Raw genomic sequence first — 26,981 nt, forward strand, 5'->3', positions numbered from 1 at the left:
TTTAGTAATTTTACATCTACTTAACTGAGAAAACAAACCCTCATCCGCACCAGGGACTATCCTAGAACGAAATTGTAAAAGTAAGGGACTATAGCTGTAATTTTAGAAAGATAGGGACAAAAGGTGAAAAATGGACAAACCACATGGACTATCCGGGCACTTTTCTCTAAATATAAGCACGTACAAAATGATTATAAAGTTTTTAGAAAGCTGAAGGATTGTAAGTGGCAATACGTTAAACGGTAAAGACTAAAATAAATAAAACTTACTTAAAGACAAAAAAAAAGTAATCAAATTGAATTTAAAAATAATTATAAAGTTTTTAGAAAGTAAAAGAGTTGTAAGTGTCAATATTAAATGTGAAGATTAAATTACTTAAAAACAAAAAAAAAAGTAATCAAACTGAATTTAAAAATAATTATAAAGTTTTTAGAAAGTAGAAGAGCTATAAGTGTCAATATTAAATGTTGAAGGTTAAAGGCTAAAATAAACAAAAACTTAGTAAAAGACAAAAAAAAATGTAAGTATCAATACTAAAGGCTAAAATATCAAATTGAATTTAAAAATGATTAAAAAGTTGAAGGGTTGTAACTCTGTAAGTGACAATACTAAATGTTGAAGAATAAAAACTAAAATTTACAAAAATTAAAAATGTTTATTAAGTTTTTAGAAAGTTAAAAGATTATAAGTGGTAATACAAAATGTTAAAGAGTAAAGACTATAATAACTAAAAGACAAAAAACAAAGATTGACGTTGATCAATGAGCAGCTACCATACAACCCTCTCTTTTGCCAACTTCATTGGTTGCAAGTCGGGGCGATTGCCTTGCACATATCTCGGGCTTACTATCGGAACAAACATGAACAAGCTTGCAAATTGCGCCGGTGCTAGATGCTTTTGAAAAAAGGACTCTCTTCATAGATAGAAGGCGACAATCCTTTCATCGGGTGGGAGACTTACTCTCTTAAAAGCGGTTATGGAAACTCTTCCCACATATTTTTTTTCTCCCTCTATAAAGCTCCTGTGGGTATCATATCCAAGTTAGAGGCCAAATGGAGGACTTTCTTTTGGGGTGGTAGCGAGGAGACGAAGAAGATAAATTGGGTCTCTTGGAGAAAAGTTACAACGCCGAAAGACGTGGGAGGATTGGGGGCTCACTCCTTTAAGAGTTGCAAACATTGCCCTTCTAACCAAGTGGTGGTGGAGATTCAAAATCGAGACGGGCACCCCGTTGGAGGAGAGTGATCGTCGCTTTTCATTCTTCTAATCGCTCATGACTTATTCTCCCTTATTCAAAGAGCCTTAATGGCACATGGAGCACCATAGCAAAGTTAGAAAATTTTCTCACTCAGTCGAACATAATATCGGTTCTCTTCTTCAAGGTGATGTCAGTATGGGCGATATGATTCGTATTTGGTTAGACCCGTGGTTATCCGATGTCCCCTTGCGTGTTTTGTTCCTTAATCTTATTCTTCTAGAAAATCATAAAGGTTGCCTTACCAGTGAGATGTTTGAAGTTTCGGATATTGGTGTTGTGTGGAAATGGGAATGGAAGCACTCAGCTTGGAGCGGAACCGAAGAGGCTGATTTACTCAATCTTTATCAGATGCTTGATACTTTTCAGCCCTCAGGTCAGTCGGACAAATGGATTTGAAAGGCCGATCCTCTGGGTATCTTCACGGTCTCCTCTATGGAAACGACCCTCTTCGATGCGACTCTTGAGAATGACAATCACGGCTTTGTTTTAGAATGGAATAAAAGAATCCTCAAGAAGGTCAATATTTTCGCTTGGCAGGCTAGTCTCAACAGATTGCCTACTTTATCCGATCTCACGAGAAGAAATGTTCCAGTCGACTCCACTCTCTCTAAGTTCTGTTCCGAGGATGAAGAAACGGGGGCCCACCTTCTTATTTCCTGCAGATCGGCTGGTCAGATTTGGCAAAACATATCCTCATGGTGCATGATTGCGCAAATTTACGCTTTCACTGTGACGGACCTCTTATCAGCTCATGATTATTATAGACTGGGTCGGCGGAAAAAAGAAATTCTATATGGGATTATTCTCACGGCTTGTTGGTGCATCTAGAAGACGAGGAACGAGCTAGTTTTGTCGGACTCACGCAAATCCATCAGATTGATTACGGAAGATATAAAAGTTTTGAGTTTTTTGTGGATTAACAATAGATCCCGGGCTAGGGATTTAGTTTGGAGAGATTAGCTAAATTGTCCGTTGTAAGCGTTGTTTTTGTTGTTTGGTCTCTAGCTTCTTGTTAGTGTGTTTTAGTGAAATCCGCCGTTCAAAAAAAAAAAAAAAAATCTTTTTATCTTATTCAATATTTATTATTAATATAAACTTTTATTTGTTTGTGAAAATATATATAACCATATTTTTGAAAGGTGTTTTAATTAAAAAATCTAGCCAATCGTTAAGGTTTTATCTAATTCATTAATATAACCATATCAATTCATTAATATAACCATATTTTTAAAGATATTTAAATAAAAACTAGGTTTAAAGAAGTTTGCCGCGTTGCGGTGAATTTCTTTTGTTATTTAATCTGTGTTTACATGTGTTTTGAAATCACTACGAGCGTGTTGCGAACAGAAGTGCTGACAAGAATAAAAAGAAAATGTAGAAAAAAACACTAAAAGATAACAAAAAGAAAATCAACTAAAAAAGTTGTATGGTAACGATGTTATTCGTATGAAACCCGTGGTCAAAGATAAGCAAATTGTTCTGGGTACCGGTACCAAATTTGCCGAACCGAAAGATCTTAGGTACCAATTCGGTACCGACTTTTTGCGTTCCTGGTACCGGTTCACTACCGTTTTTTACCTTCATATACCGGTACCAAAACTGGTATTTTCGGTATCAGTACTGATTCTGTATCGGTTGGCACCAAGCTCATCCCTACCCCTGAAAGTAAAAAAAGAAAAAAATTAAAAGTTGAAGAAAATCAACAAAAAAAAGTTGTACGATACCGTTGTTCGTACAGTAACCGTGATCAAGGATGAGCAAATGGTACTGCGTAGCAGCACTGAATTTCCCGAACCAAAAGATTTCCAATATCAATTCGGCACCAACTTTTGGCGTTTTCTGTATTAGTGCCGGTTTTTACCTTTATGTACTGATACCGAACAGGACCGTACCGGTATTTTCGATACCAGTACTGGTTCGATACCAGTTGACACGAAGCTTATCCCAACCCCTAATATTAAAAAAATGATTAAAGTTAAAAAGTAAAGAAAATAACAATTATTATACTATTAAAATAATAAAAGTATTAAAAAAACTATGTATTACTATAATATTAAAATCACTATTATAGTAATAATATATAGTAATAATATATAGTAAAGTAATATATAGTAATAATTTCAAACCAATCGTTAAAGTATTATCAAATTCATCAAAATGGTCAGGATATATACTAGAAAGTTTATTTTGGCTAGAAAGTAATCTTGACCATCAATTGATTAATCAAGAACTTGAATTAAATGAGTATAATTGATAAAAAAGAAGGAGGCGCCTGAATTTGTGTAGAGTTATTCTAGTCAATCCAAAACAATAGTTTCACTCTCCTCCAATTCCTCTCGTTTTTTAAGCGTTAATAATTCTTTCATACGACATTATTTTTTATAAAAATTGCACAAAAAAACGAGCGTTTTTTATCTTTAAAACGAGTATACTGTTGCTATATTTTTGAAAAAAAAAAATCGAAAATCCAGATGTGTAAAACGCAATGGACAAAAAGCATAAAAAATGATTTTTTTTTCTAAAACGCAATTGAAAAAAAAAACACAAAGAAATATCTTGTTTCTAAAACGCAAAAGACAAAAAACATAAAAGAAATGTGTTTTTTCTAAAACGCAATGTCTGAAAAACACAAAGAAATGTCTTTTTTGTAAAACGCAATGGCTAGAAAACACAAAGAAATGTTTTTTTCTAAAACGCAATGGCCAGAAAAAACCAAAATATTGTCTTTTTTTTCTAAAACGCAATGGCCATAAAACACAAAAAAAATTGTTTTTCTAAAACGCAAGTGACAAAAAACACAAAGAAATGTCTTGTTTCTAAAACGCAATAGAAAAAAAAAACACAAAAGAAATGTGTTATTTCTAAAACGCAATGGCTGAAAAACACAAAAAAAGGTATTATTTCTAAAACGCAATAGCCAGAAAACAAAAAGAAAAATGTCTTTTTTCTAAAATGGAATGGCCAGAAAACACAAAGAAATGTTTTTTTTTCTAAAACACAATGACCATAAAACACAAAAAAAATGTCTTTTTTCTACAACGCAATTGACTAAAAACACAAATAAGTTTATTTTTTCTAAAATGCAATGGACAAAAAAAATCTAACGTAATGGAGTAAAAACACAAAGAAATGTGTTTTGTTGTAAAACGTAATGTAATAAAAACACAAAAGAAGTGTTTATTCTAAAGCACAATGTACTAGAAACACAAAAAAGGGTGTTTATTATAAAACACAATTGACTAAAAACACAAAAAAAAAGTGTTTATTATAAAACACAATTGAGTAAAAACACATAAAAATATGTTTTACCTAAAATGCAATGAACTAAAAACACAATAAACTGTGTTGTTTCTAAAACGCAATGAACTAAAAATACAAAAAAAAATATTTTTTTCATTCCTTTGTAAAACGCAATGACTCAATTCAAAAACCCAGGTCGTAAAAATGCAATTCAAAATTTTATTACATAGATCGAAGCCGATTTCTTTAGATTTTTTCAACGATTGACGAAATTTGAATGCTAGAAACATTTATCAGCGACCGAATAAAACGAATTGAGTGATTCACTTCAAAATCACAGGAAAAAAATGAGATATTGTATGAAATTAAACTATGTTTTTTCAAAAGAGTTGAATAACACGTTGATTGGGTGTTTGAATAATTGATTGGTGACGAAAATCGCACTACAATGTAGAGATTATTGAGATAGAAAGTGAAGAAAAGATTGAAGATTGTGAGTTTTGAAAATGGTGGGTTTTGAAGATACAGGGAGAGAAGAAGGGAGAATATTGAATAAAATTGACTAAAAAACCCTTCTCCTTTATTTTTAAATTTTGTCAAATATTATAATCCTATTGCATCATATCATTGCTAGCTAAACTAAACTTTCTATTTAACCCTCACTCTTCGTTAAAAATCATTACTATATATTAATAAACGTTAGTATATATTAATACTTAATATTAATAATTAATTTAATAATTAATAAACGAATTGAAATGAATAGTGATTTTAATATTATAATAATATAAAGTTTTGTAGGACCGTGTCTTGACCCGAACGAGTCGTTCAGAGGAGTTTTCGTCAATTACAGGTGCGGAAAACAAGTAATTAACGTAGAAACAGCTAGCAAATCACTTTAAACACCTTTCTATATTGATTTCTGACAGTTTACAATCAAATCTCGATCCGGCAGCACTTCGGTACGAATTACTAGACTGTTCACTTTGTTTCGCTTGAATGACACCCTTATATAGGGTTTGAGTTTCGCTTCAAAGGTCAAGACCGAATAAGCGAAACCTCCAAAGTGACATACAAGCGGAACTATATTGTGACACATAAGCGAAACCTTCTACCTATGTCATTATAAGCGAAACCTATTGCTAACACTTATACAATCTCCTGTTTTCTCGAATAACATGCCCTGATCTAACAATCTAAGACTAAGACTCGATCTAAGACGAAGTCAACAGATGTAGTGCACCGACAGACTCCCCTCAGATATTGACGGAGTCCTCCATCGAGTCACGACAATGCTATGTCTTCACATCTTCAGTCTTGAACAGTCTCTGGGCTTCTCTCTCTCTCTCTCTTATCACCAACAATCGTCTTTTCTTGAATGTTGACATCTTTAAAGATTCTTCATCAACAACATGTGCTCCCCCTCAAATCTTGACTTTTCCTGCATAAAACTCTACTACACACATAAGATTTATGACAAACATTTACTCAAATAAACTATCACAAACACATCAACCAACTGGATCCTGATGAACCACTTGAAATTGTATCATGTTTCTTATCCAAACAACACACTCTCCCAAACCATCTGTTCATCATGTTTAGCACTTGAAATTTTGAAAATCAGCTATTCAATATCAGTCGTCGAAAATCTTTTTGACTTTTTCAAAATTTATACTAAAACACACCAAAAATCTTTTTGGTTTTTCTGAAATAAAGTAAATGCAGAAATGAACTATTTACAGACAATATTTTTGTGAGTTTGTGCAAGAGGATCATATCAGTTTTGAGACAAAACACTAACACCGTTAAGCTTTAAACATTTTCAGTTCTAAACAATTTACCTAGATTGTCAGTATGTTTGTCCACTTTAAATTTTCACACAAATTTCAATTGATTCGAGATACGAAATTAATGTTTTAGATACTTAAACTTAATTGTGTATCACTCCACTTGAATATACTCCTGTATCCAGATCCCAATATTCAGTCTTACAGGTGAGTATACCACAGATGATATCTGTAAATGGGTTATGTGCGAGGGCCGTGAGAGCTCAGGTCGATACTTCCGTATACGCAGAGAGATGACGGCTTCGACTTTTGGTGGGTCCCCTTTAGAGGATCTTTTATTACAACAACAAAGATTATCAGTTTTATTGTTTAATCAAATTGCTGAGGGCGAGCTTATATTTCAAAGCTTTTTTCAGAAAGTATTATCCGGGGACTAGGTCAGTACTTCCATACAGCAGAAGTCCCGGAATAATACCCCAGATATCACTGAGCATAAAGACCTAGTATCTCAGAATATGGGACCTTTCAAACAAGATTTCGGGGGTTACCCATATATCCAAGAATAGTTACCCACAAATTAAGCAAGTTTGAATTTAGGTTTATATCTCGATTCAGTTTACTAAGTGTACGAAAACCTACTGACACATCCGCAGTAAGATTGTTTATCACCTTTTAACTTTTCAAATCTTTAGCGTGCTGTAGTCCACTGATGTACTATCATTTCCTCTTTTATGCAACAAAACTCATTTTTCAGATTTATCATGTTTTTGGCTTTTTCAAATTTTCTAATGTTTTTGGATTTTCTGAAATTTTCTACTCCCCCTAAAATGCAAACACATTAAAGAAAATATGAAAACAAACTAAACTCTTGACCCACTTGAAGTAAATTCAAAACAAACTATTCAGAAATATAACAACTGATATCAAATCACTTCAAATCGCCATTCACTTGGCATAAACAATCCGAACTCCCCTTATCAACAAACTATTTTCCCATTTAGATTTCAAACACTTAAGTTTGTTTTAATCAAAATGGTTTTTCCGGAAAATAAGTTTGATTGATTTTACCACTTGTAGGGACAGGGATGTGGTTCATCATCTTGTCTCTCAATCACTTGTAGGAAAATACAAGTACAAATTAATGTCCTTGATTTACCATATGCACAAGTTATACACAATCAAATCTTCTAACCACTTGTACAACAGACATAAACAAACCTTTTTACCGTTTATATGATTGACGTTACCGAATAAAATCTCAAGAAAGATGCCGATTCATGCTCCACGCTTACCAACCTAGGAGCTCCGGCAAGTCCTGAAACTTACTGTTCATAATATGTACCATCCCAGTCACAAACCAGGGATGGTTCAACCTTTTCTTTCTTTGTTTTCTTCTCATAAAATTCTTAAACCCCTTTGACTTTTCGATCAATCATCTTTCCAAAGATATGTTTTACCTTGGGGTTAAAGACCTTTTCAGCATCAAATTCCTGTTGATCATTATAAAATTGGTTAGAAATTTCAATTTTACCAATTTTCTTTTTATAATTCTCAGCCCGAAGTGATGGAAACTCCTCATCATTCACAATCAGAACTGATTTTTCATCTTTTACATCAGCTTCACATTTTGAAACAACTTGTGGCTCAACTGACTTTGTGGAATCAGTTTCATCGCCCGAAGATAGCTCCTCTGATTTTGAACTCTCGGAATCATCGCTAGAGCTTTCAATAGCTTTGTTAACAATCCATTTCTGGTTGTCAAATTTAGCCCTCTTCTTGTAAAACTTATTCGAACTCTCACCATTTTCAAATGTAGAACCTTGAAACAATTTTGTTCTATCAATTGGTGGTTCGAACTCAACTACTCTCTCTTTGAGTTTACGAAATACTCCTTGTTTTGATTGTATTGCCTTAGAACAATCTTTGGCAATATGTCCAACAGTGTTGCACCGGAAACAGGTTCTCGTATCTGTATTCTTCTCAGCTATCTTCTTCAATTCTTCTTGCTTCTTTGCAAGAAACTCACTATTTAATTCCCTCTAGAAACTTGTCTTTTCTTCTTCATCAGTTGATGTGCCTGAAACAAATGACATTTTGGATTTAAAATCACGAACATATTTTTCATTTTTCTGTTTTTCTGTAGGAGTAAAACCAAGACCTTTCTTTTTGAAATTACCGTTATGGTTTGATTTCTTTTGGAAACCTGAACCAGAACTGTAATTCTTTTTCTTGTTTAATCTTTGTTGTACTCTTGAGGTGTATTTTCTAGGTTTTTCATTAAGACATAAATCTTTTATTTCAGAAATATTAATTTCTGTGAGTTTGAAAACCTTGTTTATCAATTCAGTTTTGACACCTCTTATTGGAAATTCCTCATCAGAATATAATTTGTCAGAATCATTCAAAGTGTATGCAACTTTGAACAATCCATCATCCAAATTAGATTTTGATAACAAAAATTTTCTATCATAAACTATTTTGTCTTGTTTTTCTGTTTGACACCGAGTGCTTGACACAGACTTTGACTCTGACACGAACTCCGACTTTGATTCCTCTATTTCATCGTTTTCTAACACATGATCCACGACTTTCTTCATCAATTGAGACTGTTGATCAGTGTCAGACGATATGAACACGACATCAATACTATCTGGCAAGTTTACTGACGACTTTGACTCCCACTGTAAATTTGTTGCCTTTTTGACTCTTTCATCGTTTGGATATCTTGGCAAATATCCATTTTCCAGCGGGGGTGGACACTTGTTATAACTGACACCTATTTTCATACCAGAATCTTTCTTGTCAGTCTCTTTCTTCGTGTCATTCTTCTTCTTTTCAGAAATCTTTTCATCAGCAATTTTTCCAGCTTCCTTCTCTTCAATTACCTCATAATCTTCCCATGCCTTCATACTTTCAACCGTCGAATAAATCCTGTCAATCACATACGAAGTACATGAGTAACTTTTTAACAAACGGTTAACTCTTTCAGTTTCAATTCTTTGCAACTCAAGCTTTTGTTCCAAAGCAGCACACTTCTCAATGTAGTTATTCACAACTTTCTGTTTGATCATGAAAGCTCCTTGAAGTGTCTTCATTGCTGTAGCTTGTTCTTCACTTGATTGATTGTACTGATTCATGGATTTATTCAGAACGTCATAAGATTCCTTTAATTGATTTAAATTGTTAATCAGCTCACTGTTCTTCTTCTTGGAAATTTTACAATTTTCACACATCACCGGAATCTTTTTAGCATCGACTTCTTCATTTATTTTGAATTTCGGAACCTCTTTCATCTTTTGTTTTCTAACCACCAAAAAATCTTCATCATCACTGCTGACTGGTGTTTTTACCTTTTTCTTCTTCTTCTTTGCCTTCTCATCCTCACTGTCACTATCTGCCATCAACTTCATATCAGCTTTGAATTTTTTTGCCCAATACTCAGTATCATCATCACTATCATCTTCAACTTTTGCCAAGAAAGCAGTGTAAGCTCTAGTTTGATCAGGAATATAATCATCCCAAGTAAAATTTTCCCAACTAAAACCCTCTGGTAGCTTTTCATCTTCTTGATCAATTAAACAAGCTTTTCCATTATCTGGAATATATTTATCCCAGTTGAATGACTTCTTTTGATCTTGATTAACCACACATGCTCTCTTTTCAGAATCTTCAATTATGGGTCTTCCATGTGCAGTTTGTGCTTGTTGTTGATGTTGTTGAGATGATTGTTGAGCAACTTGATGGTAGATGGCTTTTCGATACTAATCATTATTGTTGTTGAAAGGATTCTGAGCTCCACTTGCTTGGCGATTAGTGCATTCCCTCTTGAAGTGTCCTTTTTCCCTGCACCGAAAACAAGTGACTTTAGATTTGTCGAAACCTAAAGTAGAAACATTAGCCTCACGAAGATCATCTCTCCCCGTGATCTGCTTGAATTTCTCAGCTCTCCGTAACACGCTAGCCAAACACCACTTTATGTCCATCAGCTCCATCTCTTCAGCATCTATTTGGTCGTAGTCTTCCTTTGTTAGCATTGGATTCCCAATACGACCTGCAACAAAACAACTGTAAGATTCCAAAACCATTCCTAATAAAGACATTTGGTTTTTAGCAACTTCCTCAGAATAATCTTGATCATTTTCAAGATTTAATACAATATTGCATTGAAGTTTCTTCCCATTTTTCGTTGCTGAAATGTTTGGATCAAAAGATGTAAATGATGTAAAACTTGTTTTGCTGCTCGATCCTTTAGATGAACTTTCAGATGAATTTTTGACACTGTAAGCAGTTTCAACTTTCGGAGATAGATTTGATGATTTCTCATTCACCCCTGCTTTATAGTATAATCCGATATCCTGTTCACCATCAAAATCTTTCATTCGAATAACTTTTCGTTGTTCCATTTCTTGAGCTTCGATCTTTTCAATGAACTTGCTGAGTGTCAAATTGCTAAAACCTTTCTTGTTTCTTAACATCATAAGATATGTACCCCAAGTTTCATATGGCAAAGCATCAGCAAGTTTTTCGATCAACTCTTCATTGTTTTTCTCAATACTCAATCTCTTCATGTTAGCAAGCAAATTGCAGTATCTTTCGATAATCTCTCTTGTACTTTCATTCTTTAACCCGCGAAACAGGTCAAACTCTTTCTTTAGAAGCGATTTCTTGCTTTTGACCATTTCTTCACTACCACGAAACTTTGACCTTAAAGCTTTCCAAATCGAATATGAAGTTCCATTGTGTTGCAAAAGCACCATAATATCCTCTTTCACTGCTTGTTGAAAAAGACTCAGCATCATTTTCTCATCTTTGTACTTCTTTCTAGCATCAGCACTTAGATCTTTTATCGGAACAGGCTCTTCATCATCATTCATTGGTCGAACATATTTTGTCTCGACACATTCCCAAGCATCTAGGTAATGAGCTTGTACCCAATTCTCAAAACGACCTTCCCAACCTTTAAATTCTTCTATGTTCATGAGTTTGGGTGGTTTTTGCATTGTACCCGTTTCATTCTCGAGCATTGTATTTTGTGCAAAAGTGATCGGTGTAACCGGAGTAGCGAATGCGTTGAAAAATTCCTCGTCCATTTTCAATTTTTAACAATTTTCACAACAGCCTTAAAAGCGAAAACAATAAGCACAAACAAGCGGAACCTACTTAATGTTCAGCCAAGCGAAACCTACTTAATGTTCAACCAAGCGGACCAACTAAGTACGTATAAGCGAAACTATTTGGTCCAAATAAGCGGAACCACAAAATGATCACAAAAGCGGAACTCCTTCGTTCGAATAAGCGAAACTACTGAAATGTTCACTGAAGCGAAACTATTTGGACTTTCGAAGCGAAACCTCTGAGCTTTGAAGCGGAACCTCCAAAATTTGAAGCGGAACCTCCTGAACTGATGTAACAATAAGCGAATCTACCACGTTCTTTCAAGCGGAACTATGAAGTGTCCATATAAGCGGAACCAACACGGAAGTTCATTTGACCCATTTTTAATACGAATTTTAACACAAACTTTCCAGGGTTTGTCTATATACTGTAACGCACAATCCTTGAAACTTTAAGCCAATTTTGACCGTTGAAAGTTTCTGAACTTAAGAAAGAAGGTGTAGAAGTAAGAAAACTTCATGAATTCCAGCTATTTTCTGCAGAACTCCTCCTCCTGAAGCTCTGATACCACTTGTAGGATCGTGTCTTGACCCGAACGAGTCGTTCAGAGGAGTTTTCGTCAATTACAGGTGCGGAAAACAAGTAATTAACGTAGAAACGGCTAGCAAATCACTTTAAACACCTATATTGATTTCTGACAGTTTACAATCAAATCTCGATCCGGCAGCACTTCGGTACGAATTACTAGACTGTTCACTTTGTTTCGCTTGAATGACACCCTTATACAGGGTTTGAGTTTCGTTTCAAAGGTCAAGACCGAATAAGCGAAACCTCCAAAGTGACATACAAGCGGAACTATATTGTGACACATAAGCGAAACCTTCTACCTATGTCATTATAAGCGAAACCTATTGCTAACACTTATACAATCTCCTGTTTTCTCTAATAACATGCCCTGATCTAACAATCTAAGACTAAGACTCGATCTAAGACGAAGTCAATAGATGTAGTGCACCAACAAGTTTTTTTAATACTTTTATTATTTTAATATTATAATAATAGTTATTTTCTTTACTTTTTAACTTTAATCCTTTTTTTAATATCAGGGGTTGGGATAAGCTTTGTGTCAATCGGTATCGAACCAGTACTGTATCGAAAATACCGGTACGGTCCTGTTCGTTATAGGTACATGAAAGTAAAAACTGGCACTAATACAGAAAACGCCAAAAGTTTGGGCCGAATTGATATTGGAAATCTTTTGGTTCGGGAAATTCAGTGCTGCTACCCGATACCATTTGCTCATCCCTGATCACGGTTACCGTACGAACAACGGTATCATATAACTTTTTTTTGTTGATTTTCTTCAACTTTTAATTTTTTACTTTTTTAATTTCAGGGTAGGGATGAGCTCGTTAACATTAATTAATAATAATAAAAGGGCTCGAGAAAAATTAAAGGTGTTACAAGATTGCTTTTTTTAGTGTTTTCTTTTTCTTCATAAAATAACTAATAATTACTCGGTTAATACTATATTAGGATCTTTTAGTTTTTCTAGTTCGTCACAACATGATTTTTATTTTAGTCATTATTTACTTATTTATTTTTATCATAATACTTTGTTTGTTCTACTTTATTTTATTTACTTGTAGCGTGAACGGATTGGTGATAAGAATTTAAGCGATCGTTATATTTGTTAAATTGAAAAAGGACTTGCTTAAAATGTCTCGCTAGGTGTAATGGCTAGATTTTAAAAAATGAAATGTGTAGAGACCAATTTTAGTTATATTATATTCTCAATTTTTCCTATGCATTTGTAATAATGTTTGACGTACTTTTGTTGTTTGTATAAAAATTTATATGATTATCTTTTTATATATGACCTGACCCGAATAGGACCGAAAAAATATTTCATAGCAACAGTCAAACAACTTTTATAAATTTCCGCCCCTTATAATAATATTCTATGGGTACGCCACTGAATATAACTGCTAGAATTCTAGGTGTAATGTGTAGTTTTAGCAAAAATATACCAAAAAGTTGTATATGCTACCAGCATTTAGAAACTTATACTATATAGAATATTATGTTAGGTTATGTTATATTATGTGTGCAACATTACATCGTATTATTTCACTTCACTTAGTATCACATTAGCATCACGTTACGTTACATTGTATTATATTGAATATCATATTGTATAGAAATGTAATAATGTAATAACTTTACTTAAATCATCATTCTATTTAAATAACTATTTTTTCTACCAACTTTGACCACTTTGATTTTCTTTTTAGACTTTTTTTTTTTATCCGACTTTCCCATTTTAAAAATATTAAATTTTTCTTTTTACTTTTTCTTTTTTTCTATCCGACCAGTAAATTTGACTAATTTTGATTTTATCTTTTTTAGAATCGACATCGACCGAATTCTCGCCGTGACATGCGGTTACATTTACTAGTATAATTCTATATTTAGACAAGAGAGGAGGTGTGCTAGAGTGATAACCAATGAAAAGAAAAAAATCAACCTGTGAGGATTAACAAAATTGCAAATTAATAGAGGTGAAATTTGCTAGTCAAATACTTAAATGCCCCAACCAACAAATTTGATGGTTAACAGTTTAATCCACATGAAATCATAACACAAACTTTATTTTGCATTTATTAAATATATTTTTGTAGATGATGCTAAAAGAAAACTAGTTTTTTATAAGAGGAGGTGCCTCATGTTTCGGGTTTGGATTAAAGTCTGTTGTGAACATCTTCAGATTGGGTTGCCTATCAAAGTCTCTCGCGAATTGATCTTTCTTTGGATTAAAGTCTTTTGTGAACATCTTCAGATTGGGTTGCCTATCAAAGTCTCTCGCGAATTGATCTTTCTTTGGATTAAAGTCTTTTGTGAACATCTTGAGATTAGGCTGTCTATCAAAGTCTCTTGCGAATTGATCTTTGGTATTCTCTATTTTGTTTGATCCAAATGAATCGTGACTTGGAGCTTCTTGAATTGTCTTTGGCTTGGGTTCATCTTTCCTTAAGCTTTTCCAAAAGTCTTTTCGGTGTATTCTTGCGTCATATAAACTTGCAATCTAATCATAGAAAATAAATATATATAAAAAAACTAGGTTAGTTGAAGAATTTTAAATACAAGTATACAACACACATATAAACTCAAAACACTAGCTTAAAAATGAGCTCTTACCAAAAGAAGTGAGAAAACCAACGAATAAACCAAGGCCGGTCTCATGTCTCTTTTTATTGAAGGCTTTGATGTGATTAGTTTGTAACTGATTGGGGGTATTTATAGAGTAAATTCGTTTGAATAGTAAATGCATGTGGGCCTATTCACGGTTCATGTTATGGTAATAACAAATTGTATATTAGTTGTAGTATATTTTCATTTATTGATTTGGTTTTATAATTAATGTGTTGAGATAAGATTAACAATCTATTTTTATGACTTTAAGGCATGCCTTCGGTGGGCGGGCGCCCCCTTTATTTTTTTTTTTATTTTTTTTTTTTGTAATTTATAGGCAAAAATTCCGACTGCACTCTTTGAAAGTTTGGTTGAACCCTTCATTCGCACCCTTCTGGGTCCACCACTGAAGCTAAGTTAAATACAAAATATACAAACAATAGTAATAACCAAAAATCTGGTGATCGACACAAAGAAAGTGGCGCAATTAACTTGCGTATGTCATGTACCCAACCAATCTATCCTATCTAATAAATAAAGAACTTGGGTTGCCATGTGGCACCCTTGACAATCCAAAGTTTTGGAAGGAATGTTTTTTTACAATTTACGATTTTATGTTAAAAGTTAATATAACTAACTAATTATATAAGCAACTAACTAATATGGTTGTTCCGAAATATATGCTGCATATTAGATATCTTATCTTATACTGATTTTATATAAAAAAATAAATATAACTACCTAATTATATAACAAAACTAATTATTATCGTTGTTCTGCAATATATGATGCACTATATTAGATATTTTATATTGATTTACGTTTAAGACGTTAATTTTGAAGAAACGGGGTGTTCAATGATTAGTGATTTGTGTGGTAAGAAGAATAACTAAATCAAAAAACGTTAACTAATTACAAATTTTGTAGTTGCATTATTATGAGTTAATTTCATGTACAAATAGCCTTATCGTACAAAACGTACGAAAGGCATGAAAAAGCAAAAAAATGCGGTGGCATTTTTGTAATTATTTGCTCGTAGGGTAATTAACAAAATTACTCTACAAATGATCCAGTAGTGTAATTTTGATCTTGTAGGGTAATTTTGAAACTTGCAGAGTAATTTTGATACACTTGTAGAGTAATTATGATACTCTGCAAAATTACCCTACAAGATCAAAATTATCTTACAAGATCAAAATTACCATACAAAATCATCTGTAGATTAATTATGATACTCTACAAAATTACTCTACCAGATCAAAAATACCCTACAAGAACATTTTACAAAATTACCCTACAAGATCATAATCACCCTACAAGATCATTTGTAGGGTAATTTTGATAATTATTCTACAAGTAAATAAGTATGAAAATACCACCGTGTTTTTTACCTTTCACCCTATTCGTACGTTTTGTATGATACGGGACTTTGTATTTGATCTTTTGTCGCATTATTATAATACAAACAGTTATATAATAATATAAAAAAACAATATCATATAAATATAGTTCTTTATAACTAACTTTCAATTGTTGTTTTTTTAATATACAACACACTAAAAAGTTGTAACAGCAATCATTTTATAAACATAAAATATCTTTCAAATTTTTATGTTGTAACTTACATACCCAATCGGAAACCTAAGTATCAAAAAGAACCCCGCATATAGCTCGTATAGTTATATTCTCTTCCTAATATGGCGTTCCTTTCCATTTTTTCTCAATTGCATATCAAATCCCATTCGCAAAACAACTCATTCATCCCGATTAGGAGGCATTTCTGGTTAGTCACGTAGTTCAGATTTCAAATTCAAATTTAATTTATCTCTTATTTCAATCTCGCCTAATGGAGTTATATAAGTGATGGATACAATATTTTAACTATCAACTACCTACTGTCGTGCCCAATTAAGATTATCGGCTCAAAACTTCAGGTAAGAATCATGTTATACGACCCAACAATTGACGGTACTTTTAAGTTAAATTAAATCCCTTATGGTTATCCCCTTATTATTCTTATCTATGAAGTTTCAACATAAGTATAAACTGCATAAACTGAACAAATTCAGTTGATTGAATAACATTACCACTTTTATAGATACAGATTAACAGTTTTGTGATAGTTTTTGTTCATGTCGTATAGATTTTGTATGTGATTTTTTAGCATGTGGTGTGTAAATGATTGATGTGTTACTTTGATTACAAATATGATATAATTTCAATTCTGGATCTGCGTGATTTCGAGAGAAATTCGAGTTGGTGCCCAAGATATAGAATATAAGAAAACGCATAATTTAATCACTGGTTTGTTAAAGCTTGATTTTTCTCATGGAGCTGGACGATTACCAAAGGTGACATGAATTCGTCAGTTTGTAATTCAAGTTTATGTTGCTTACCCGTATATTATTTACTATGTTTGTATTATAGGTTATAATCAAAGTCGTGTTAGTGACTTGTACTATATATTACAGGGAACAATTGTTAAAATTTATAGGTATGGTAGTGATTACGTATCTCGTGGTAGTGATGTGTGTACCAATGTCCATTCATTACGAGTGAAGTAAGACTTGCATTAGGTGCAAGTCTTCTTGTGACAATCCAAAATTGGTGCCATGCTGCTTGGCATGATATTATGAATATAAGAAATAAGGTGAACTTTAACTTAAGGTTGATTTGCAAAGGTGAACTTTAACTTAAGGTTGATTTGCAAATGGATGGTGATTCGTTTCTTTGACCAGTTTTAAGTTTCTAATTTACAACTCAAAGCTTTTGGTAATTTTCAATTTGTGTTTGTTATTGGTTATTGGTATGACTTTTGGTAATTATTAATTTATATTTATTATTGATACGAATGGTTTCGAATTGTATTAGTTATTGGTATCATCATTAGGTTTTATTACTTGTTTTCCAAACTTGTAACCCACTCTTCTATTTCTACTACATTTTTATTTTATGATCCTTGCCACATAATTAAAAATAAAATAAAATAATACTGAGTATTAAACATTTACGTTACAATTTTATGAATTTTATCATTTTTATAGATCAACCCGTGTAATACACGGGTTACTAACCTAGTGTACAACAAAATAATAACAAAGCGCAACACCATTAAATACAAAAGTACCAAACACCATCATGTACAATACCCCAATGCACATAGAACTTACAAATCAACAACATATAACTGTCCACGTTTTATAAGTTAAAACCAAACATACGTACAACAAAACGATAATTATATTATTTAGCCCTATTTTTTTTTATCAATTTCGGCCTTTTTTACATTGAGGATAGATAGCCCTTTGTGGATCAACTTTAGCTCTTTAATGTTTTCCAACCTCTTAATATTGAGAAGAGTTGGGCAAACACATATTGGTCCGCGGGTTCACATGTTGCATACCCACGTGAGGTGGTTAGGCTGACTTACAGGCACCTATAGAAAAAGCCATTAGAGTTGTTTTGAGCCCCAAATTTCGAACTTTGATTTCCGTGTGGCTTTAAGATGGTAGATTTTGCAGTATCTCTGCACACGTAATCATATAAACTCTTTTTCTCGTTAACAGAATGTATCATATTCACTTCCCCAATGAGTTTAAAAGCAAATTCTGTCCAACAATATAACACAACCATGCATAAAAAAACTAAACAACATACAATACAACAAGCTTAAGCATCACAAATTGACAAAATCAACATCACACAATATATCCTAAACCTCAATGAGTTTAAAAGCAAATTATGCCCAATAAAATAACACAACCATACATAAAAAAAAACTAAACATACAATACAACAACCTTAAGCATCACAAATTGACAAAATTAACAACACGCGATATATTCTGGTTTATAAGAGTAAAGCTAGGCTCTTAATAATTACCATGTAAATCGCAGCCTCATTTACAAAGCAAAACCCAAAAGCATTTCAAAGGTAGCAACTCATAATTATGTCATGGATGCAACAAACGTTGCCACGCCTTAAGAAAAATTACCAAACTCACAAAATCAACAACACACAGTATATTGTGGTTTATAAGAGTAAACCATAGGCTCAAAATAATTAACATGTAAATCATCGCCTTATTCACAAAGCAAACCCCAATAACAGGTTAAAGCTAACAACTCAGAATTTTTGCCATGGCTGCAACAAAGGTTTCCACGCCTCATGACAAAACGCCATCACAATTATAGGCATGCACTGGGCAAACCGAATGATGTGTGTGTGCTAATATACATCAAGTATGTGGGTCTCTCGGATGAAGCCATAACCATCTTCATAGAGACCCGAAATCACACTTACCAAGCTACGAATACCAAATCCCATCAACCATAATAGAAAATCAAACATCCAGTCCACAAAACCATCACATGACCAACAAAATCAGAAGAAAAAAAATCAAACAAAACCATTACAAAAGATCAAACATGAACGCATGAAAATCGGTCCTTGGATGGGAGTATTCTCATTGTCATCAAAGCAAGGAAGTCTAACAAACATAAAGGAGAAGGATGTCAAAGCTTGTCAATAATCTTCGAAGACCAAAAACATAAAGAATCCTAAAAATCTGGTATCTAACCATGTTCGTGCTCACCAGCATCATAAAATAAAGCATTGAACAAAATCATTACAATCATACAAACATGACGACATGCTAAACAGTTCTCGAATGAGAATAGACTCATCGTCATTGAAGCAAGCAAACCCACAAAAGCCTGTCATAGAGAGGGTTGTGCAACAGTTCAGAACCGGACCAAACGGAACCAAACCGAAACTGTTATATGATAAATATAAGAACCAAAACCGGGTCGTATTTTAAAGGTTCCTGTTCGGTTCGGATGCGGGTTCAAAGTTGCAACATTCAAAGTTCAAACCATTTATAGTAAAAGTAACAACAATAAAATTTTTAAAACTATAAAACAAAAGTATACAACGTAAAAAAATGGAAGTTATCTAAAAAACTTTTAGTTAACATCTGATGTGTAAAATGTGTATTAATTAAATTCAAACAAGTTATAAAAAAGAAAAATCTAAAAAACCACACACTAACGGCAAGTGCACTAGTCACAATGTAGCTAAGCTAATAAGTCCGGAATATCAAACCTTGGACACTGATCTAGCGACTCTTGGTACTAAACCTCTATCGACTCCTAGCCTAAGAAGTTGGTTTTCGAGAAAATTGTTTTCAAACTGAACAAAAAAATAAAGCAAATAAATTAACTAAGACAAAACAGAATAGAAAGCTCAGAATACTAGAGAGAAACTCAGATACTATGCAAACCAACTACTTTGGTCTAGAATCCTACCCACAACTCACAACTCTCGAATTGGATAAAGGAATGGCTATCGGATTCCTAAGAATACGACTGACTCAAGAAAACTCTAAAGAGTGCTAGATCACTTCCCGGTCTCACTAACACCTATGAAAAATCCTAAGGGACATGTAAATCACCGGTTACTAGTTTGGATCACCTCCCAATCTCACCTCACTAGGGCATGCTAAGGTACGCAATTGACTCGCTCACCAACCGGTCTCGTTAATCTCAACACACCCTAAAGTAAGAAGGAGTAATCTAAGGTTGTTGACAAAAATACCCTTCGTCCCATTTGGGACTTGTTGTGTCGGAAGGGGGTTTGTCACTATAGCAATGTTCACCACTGTAGGATGATGCCCCACCCCAATTCTTATTCCACCAAATCGTAGTTGACTGAAGGTATAATCATACACCTTGTTCAGCTCTTCCACAATTAAATTGGTAGGCTACTGAGGATGGTAGACTTCTATATGTAGAGGATCTGAAGGTGGAGGATTTGAAGGTTGAGGGTTTGAGCGTCGACGGGATGATCATCGAAGATTTGAAAATGGAGGGTTTGGAGTGTAGACATGATGATCAGCGAAGGTTTGAAGGTCCTGCAGGAACGATCAGACTTAGATAACAACCACCCATATCTCTAAATTAATATGGCTTTTAGTGTGATATGTGAATTATGAAGTGCAAATGTAGGTGGAAAGACGAATTGAATTTATAGCCATCAGAAAAGTTAGCTGCTGAAAAGTAGTCGTTGTAAAATTATATTGTTTTTATTATCTAAATTTTATGTTATTTATTATCTAATGTATAATTTATTTTAATCGATATATTTTTATTTTTGTTTATTATCAAAATTTATATAAATTTATATAATATTGTTTAATTATAAACTAAATATTAAAAATAGTTTATTATAAAAGAAATAAATTAGATGTAGATTAGATAAAAGAAAATAGATGATGAGGTGAAGATCTGAATTGGTTTAGTGAAAAATCATAAGTTAACGGTATAATCATACACCTAATTCAACCCTTCCACAGTTAAATAAGAAGGTTGCTGAGGACGATACACTTATATATGTGGAGGGTTTGAAGGTGGAGTATTTGAAGGTTGAGGGTTTGAACGTTGACGGGATGATCGTCGAAAATTTAAAGGTGGAGGGTTTGAGCATAGACGGATGGTCATTGAAGGTTTGAAGGTCATGCAGGATTGATCAGACTTGAATAACCGTCACACACATCTCTAAATTAATATGGCTTTTGGCGTGAAATGTGAATTATGAAGTGTAAATGTGGGTGGAAAGACGAATTGAATTTATAGCCACTGGAAAAACTAGCTGTTGAAAAAGTAGCCATTGTAAAATTATATTGTTTTAATTATTTAAATTTTATTTTCTATTATCTAATTTATAATTTATTTTATTCAATATATTTTTATAATTTGTTTATTATTAATCTTTAATATAATTTAATTATAAACTAAATATTAAAAATAATTTATTATAAAAGAAATAAATTAGATGTTGATTAAACAATAGAAAATAGATGATGAGGTGAAGATCTGAATTGGTTTAGTGAAAAATCGTAAGTTAAAGGTATAATCATACACAGAGTCCAACTCTTCCATAGTTAAATAAATAGGCTGTTGAGGACAGTAGACTTCTATATGTTGAGTGTTTGAAGGTGGAGTATTTGAAGGTTGAGGGTTTGAGTGTCAACTTGTAACACCCCGAAAACGGGTTTGGTAATCAAACCACATTAATACTAAAAGACGGGTAAAGTACCGTTAGTGGTAAAATTAACCCGACGAATATTAGGATTTTAAATTAATAAACCTAATATTAAATAAAAGTTGAATGAAAGCTTTTGAGGAAATAAAGTTTATAAAAGACCCGAGTTAACGGGACTTAAAATAAACTGAGTAATAAATTCCCCGAACCCACTAAGTTAACTAGGAATGTTTAACCTAGTTAGTAAGTGGGAATATTGTTAGAAATAAGTAGGTTGTGGCCTACTTAATAACTAACCAAATAAGAGGGGGCAAATACGGATAACTTGAAAGTTGTAATATAAAATGGAATAAACAAAATAAAACACACATAGTGTGTGTTCTGGGTGTGTTCTGTTCGAACCCAGGAAGCTCCCCAGGAGCCAAAACCCTAATTCAACTAGAATGATCAAATTGAAGGCTTAAACGAAGCTCAAATTCACAATCGAACGTGAATTAATGATCACCCAAGCTAGGGGATCATAAGGTATGTAAAATTTTGATGATTTGTGAAGTTGTGAAATTTGAATAAACATCATAATCGCGAATTATGAATGAATTATTGAAGCTATGGCCGAATTATGATGTATAATTGCTTAGGAACAAAACCCTAAGTGAAAATTATACATATGATGCTATGAATTGAATGTTTAGATGATTTACCACAATAGGATAAGTGGGTTTTAATCATATGATGAAATTGATGATATAATTATCTTAGAATCATCATACATAATAGTGAAATGATGTTGAGATTCAACATGTGTTATGAATGATTAAGGAATTTGGCAAAACTTAATGTTTAGGTGAATTCTATATGTATATGATGCAAGGAATTGTTTTATATAGATAAAACAATTCCAAATCCTTGTATAATAATAAGAAATTAGCATACAATGACGTATGAGGTGTAAATTCGATGAAATTCGATTACATGAACTTGGTTAATAAAGTGGTTAAAAAGGTAGCATGAGAATGATGCTTACCAGATAATAAACCAAGTAATTAAACAAGTAGTTGAACTACATCATGTAATTTATTAAGTTAATAGGCAGTTGACTTTAAAAAGTCAAACTGACCTTTGATATGATCGAATGATAATTTCGACATAAAAAATCGTAGGATGGAATAGTCATAAATGAATTTATGACTAATCTAACCATCTTACAAATTACAATAATAGTTTGACGCTTGACAAGCTAGGTGACAGCTTGGGGACAAGCTAGGTGACAGCTTGGGAAGGAAGCGGGTCAAACGAATCAGGAATGAATGAAAAGCATAATCATGATGCAAGGTAAGTAAAGCTTATACTCCTCTTAAATTTAAAAATATTCCTTTATCGTATTGATTATGAGAAAGACAATTAAACATTTGAAAAGTGATGTTCCGACGTGTAGTCGTACGGAACAAGATAAACGAAAATGATAAGAAACCATAACGATGGTTAAAAAGGAGTAAATTGATTATTCGGTCAAAATATGACGAATAGAAAATGAACTTTTAATGGTTACCTTATATGGTAAGCCAAAATGAATAATAAGGGAAAAACGGTAATTTAGTCACGTATTGACATTAACCGTTAGTTTTGAAAAGACACTTTATGGCGTAAGCCATAATGGGTCAAAAGCGTTAAGAAATAGTTTATAAGTCAAAATGACCGTACGGTGTAAACCTGAGCCAGTCATGCAGATGAGATGGTAATAAATATCATCTCGCAAAGGTAACAGGTCACTTAGACCAAACGGGTCAAAAAGTGAAGATATCACCTTTTGACAATATCGACTAATGATTATTGTCGAGTTATATGATTTCAGGAGTAAATATCGAATGGATATTTGCATCGCTATTACTTAGCGGTTATTAAATCAAGGTATTAAAACAGGTCAATATATTGATCCGGGCCAGGTATGCGTAACAGGTTAACTACTCATTTAGGACTTAAAGTTCAATGAGAGTTAAATGAAGTCAAAAATGGACATTGGGTTACCTTAATAGGTAAACCCAATAATTTAAATTATAATCATGGTGTTTTTAGAAACATAATGGTTTCTAAACAAGATTATAGTTAAAAGGTCGGATTTTTGGTCAAACAAGTTATTAAAAGTCTTTTGTCGTAAAAGAAGTACTAAAATTCACCAAAACGCCCTTGTAAGCTAAATCGAGCAAACGGCCCTTAAAGGTTGTTTGAAAATAAGTTTTATGATCAAGGAAATACTTAGAATAAGTATGAAAAGCGAAAGGTATGAACCTTTGGGTCAAATGACTCTAAATGAGTCTTTGCCGTAAAATGATAATCCGAGGGATAAAACTCGGAACAAATAGAATACCATATTAAATCCACCACAATAATAGTTGTGGTGGAAGACCATTTGATAAATAATGTGGAGATATGATGTTAGAAATGCTTTAAAAAAATGCTTAAATACCCTTAACGGGTTAAAATAAGCATATAAGCAAAAATGGGTTAAAAATGTATATAAACCCGTGATTTGAACCTTGTATAGTAGGAAATAATTATAACAATATGTTCATGATAAATCGAATGCGATAAACTAATGAATTATAAATAAAAGAAAACTACATTTTAATATCATGTGATCTTCATTTTCAAATGGAGATAATCAGAAGAAACTACATTTGACATATCCTGTGAACTTCAATTCCCAATTAGAAAAACAAAGAAAAAAGTCGGCAAAAACAAATTGGATCCGGAGAAACATAACTTCAAAATAGAGACAGACCTTAGAATTTTTTCTTATCTCTTGTTTGAAGGCATCTACTTCCTGCCTATAAAGAAGGTATACTTGAATATTTGTGTTCTTTAACAGAATTTTATGGGCTTTCTATATATGATAAAACTCAGCCTTCAATTACATTGTTCTCTTTTCAAGGTACAATGATGAGTGTGTAGTGTGATAGATTTTTATGTATATTTTTATCCCTTTTTACACTTTAGTCAAGTTTTAAATTTATAAAACACGATATTTTGCTAACACTAAACACACATATGGGCAAGTGCACCCATCGTGAGCGTAGTATAGCGTTGGTAAGATACCGAGGTCGTCCAAGGACACAAGATCTTTTAGTACCGGTTTATCCTCAACGTCTAATCAAATCAAAATTTTAGAAAAAGGTTTAAACATGGAAATAAAAACTAAAAATGCTGAAAATAAAAATTAAAAATAAAAAGAGATAGACAAGATGAATCACTTGGATCCGACTCGCCTTTAGTGTAACCTTTGATTATTTCCGCACTTTTCCACTTTTTAAGAGATTATTTTAGTTATAGTAGTAGGCCCCTCTTTTGAAGGTGACGTTACCCTCAACCCAGTAGTTTGAGTCAGCAAGGATACAATCCTAAAGGGTTGGATTATTGAAAGATAATTAATTAAGTTATTAATGCGTAATGTGGTAGGCCCCTCTTTTGAAGGTGACGTTACCCTCGGCTAAGTAGTTTGAGTAAGCAGGGATACAATCCTAAGTAGCCGGGTTAATGTTTTAATAGTAGTTTACATATGAGGGTATCAAGAAATTCGAACTCCCGCCATCCAATACCAGTGGGTATTGAAGGAGGTCCTACTAAGCTTGACCCAGGTCCTTGCAGGATCTATACACTGAACAAGGCAAGACGCATACCAAACCATTCCCTTAACCCCCGACCAGGTAGTCAACATATCTCCATATAGACCATGGAGATATGAATGGTGTAAATCTTTTATTTTATATATACAGTAAAATAACGCCAAGACACCACGGACAAATGATAAGGAAGTTTCACCTTCAACATAAGAAACTAGTTATTAAAGTCATTAATACATAACCAAATAAAAAGTGTGAGAAGATTAAAAATAAAAAGTATTACACTAAATGCTTGTCTTCACCAAGTGATGTAAGAGACTTAGGCAAACATGGCCTTTGATTGTCAAGAACTCTTACTATCAATCTTGGATCCTGAGACTACTACACACACTCTATGATGGATGATGGATGATGGTGGTGGATGTGGGTTGTGATGGTGGTGGTGGGTGGGTGAAGTGTGAGAGAGGTGGTTTGCCAAGGGATTCATTTGAAATGAACCAAGCACCTCTATTTATAGCCTGCATAGAAGCCCGAACATGACCCCGTGTCCATTGGGCACGGCCCCGTGTCCATCCATCTTCTCTTTCTTCATTAAATGTAGTTTGTCTGCATTAGTTGACCACGCCCCCGTGTCTGCTGGGCACGGCCCCGTGTGTAGAAGCGTATCCGTACTATCAAGATTTGCTTGGATTCTGCGAATCTTAGCGTTGACCACGGCCCCGTGTCCGGTGGGCACGCTCCCGTGTTGGGAAATAGAAGCTTCTACCACTGTCTTTTCTGCAGACACTTGGGCACGCCCCCGTGTTCAATGAGCACGGGGCGTGTTCAGCCTTCTGTTCTCTTGTTTTTGCTTGGGAATATGCTGACAAGGGGTCGGGCATGCCACGTTTATCCCTTTTCATGTATTATTGTTAGATTTGGCTGCATTTTTACTTCTTTTGTTTATTTAAGCTCATTTATCCCTGAAAATACAAAAGGAAGACAAAAACACACTTTTTCCAACATTAGTACTTAAAAAGGGTTAGTTTTATGCCTCATTTGATGTAATTTATATGTTGCATTTCACACACATCATACAACAAAAATATATTCAATAGAATCCCCATGTATAACAAACGGATGTAACCAACAAAATGCAAAATTGGGTTCAGATTCACCACCACTGAAAACAAATTTAAAAGCTAAAATAAACATACACCAACCTTATTTTGAAGGAGGAGAAGAGGTGGTGACGGAGGAGATGAGGTGGTGGCCGTGGAGACGAGGTGGTGCCGGTGGAGAAATTCTCTAGCATACACATAAACATACCCCAAGAATCAAGAAATTAACAACATATATAACAAAATAAACAAGAAATTCAACATAAAACTAACAATACTAACCGATTTGAAATAGAAATTGGTAAAAATGAAGAGATTATGCCAATTTGGAGAAGAACCTGTGAGAGGAGAAATGAAAGGTTTTGGGGAAAGTGGAAGGAGGGAAGAAATGGGCTGTTTTGGTTGTTTATTCGGCGGACCAATAGGGGCGACAACCTGTCGCCGCTATTGATACTTTGTGTCGCCGCTATTAACCTGGACAAACCCCAGCCGTTAGATGATGATAAAAAATGTGTGGCTAGGGTTTAACGTGGGACACAGGGTGCGGATAAGGCCAATAGCGGTGACATATTGGATCTATACACTGAACAAGGCAAGACGCTTACCAAACCATTCCCTTAACCCCCG

At 33.5% G+C, this 26,981-nt stretch overlaps 2 protein-coding genes across 2 annotated transcripts; one reads left to right on the forward strand and one right to left on the reverse strand.

The window, feature by feature from the left end:
• Window positions 1-1,313: 1,313 nt before the first annotated feature.
• On the forward strand, window positions 1,314-2,087 carry LOC110870429. The gene is made up of 2 exons (XM_022119609.1): window positions 1,314-1,632; window positions 1,750-2,087. The coding sequence occupies exons 1-2, from the start codon at window positions 1,314-1,316 to the stop codon at window positions 2,085-2,087; spliced, it is 657 nt and encodes a 218-aa protein (XP_021975301.1).
• An 11,897-nt stretch (window positions 2,088-13,984) lies between these two features.
• LOC110871388 lies at window positions 13,985-14,668 on the reverse strand. The gene is made up of 2 exons (XM_022120176.2): window positions 14,603-14,668; window positions 13,985-14,489 (listed from the first exon to the last, which is right to left on the reverse strand). The coding sequence occupies exons 1-2, from the start codon at window positions 14,645-14,647 to the stop codon at window positions 14,103-14,105; spliced, it is 432 nt and encodes a 143-aa protein (XP_021975868.1). The 5' UTR covers window positions 14,648-14,668; the 3' UTR covers window positions 13,985-14,102.
• Window positions 14,669-26,981: the final 12,313 nt, after the last annotated feature.

Source organism: Helianthus annuus, chromosome 8, assembly GCF_002127325.2.
Source record: "Helianthus annuus cultivar XRQ/B chromosome 8, HanXRQr2.0-SUNRISE, whole genome shotgun sequence".
Lineage (NCBI taxonomy): Eukaryota > Viridiplantae > Streptophyta > Magnoliopsida > Asterales > Asteraceae > Helianthus > Helianthus annuus.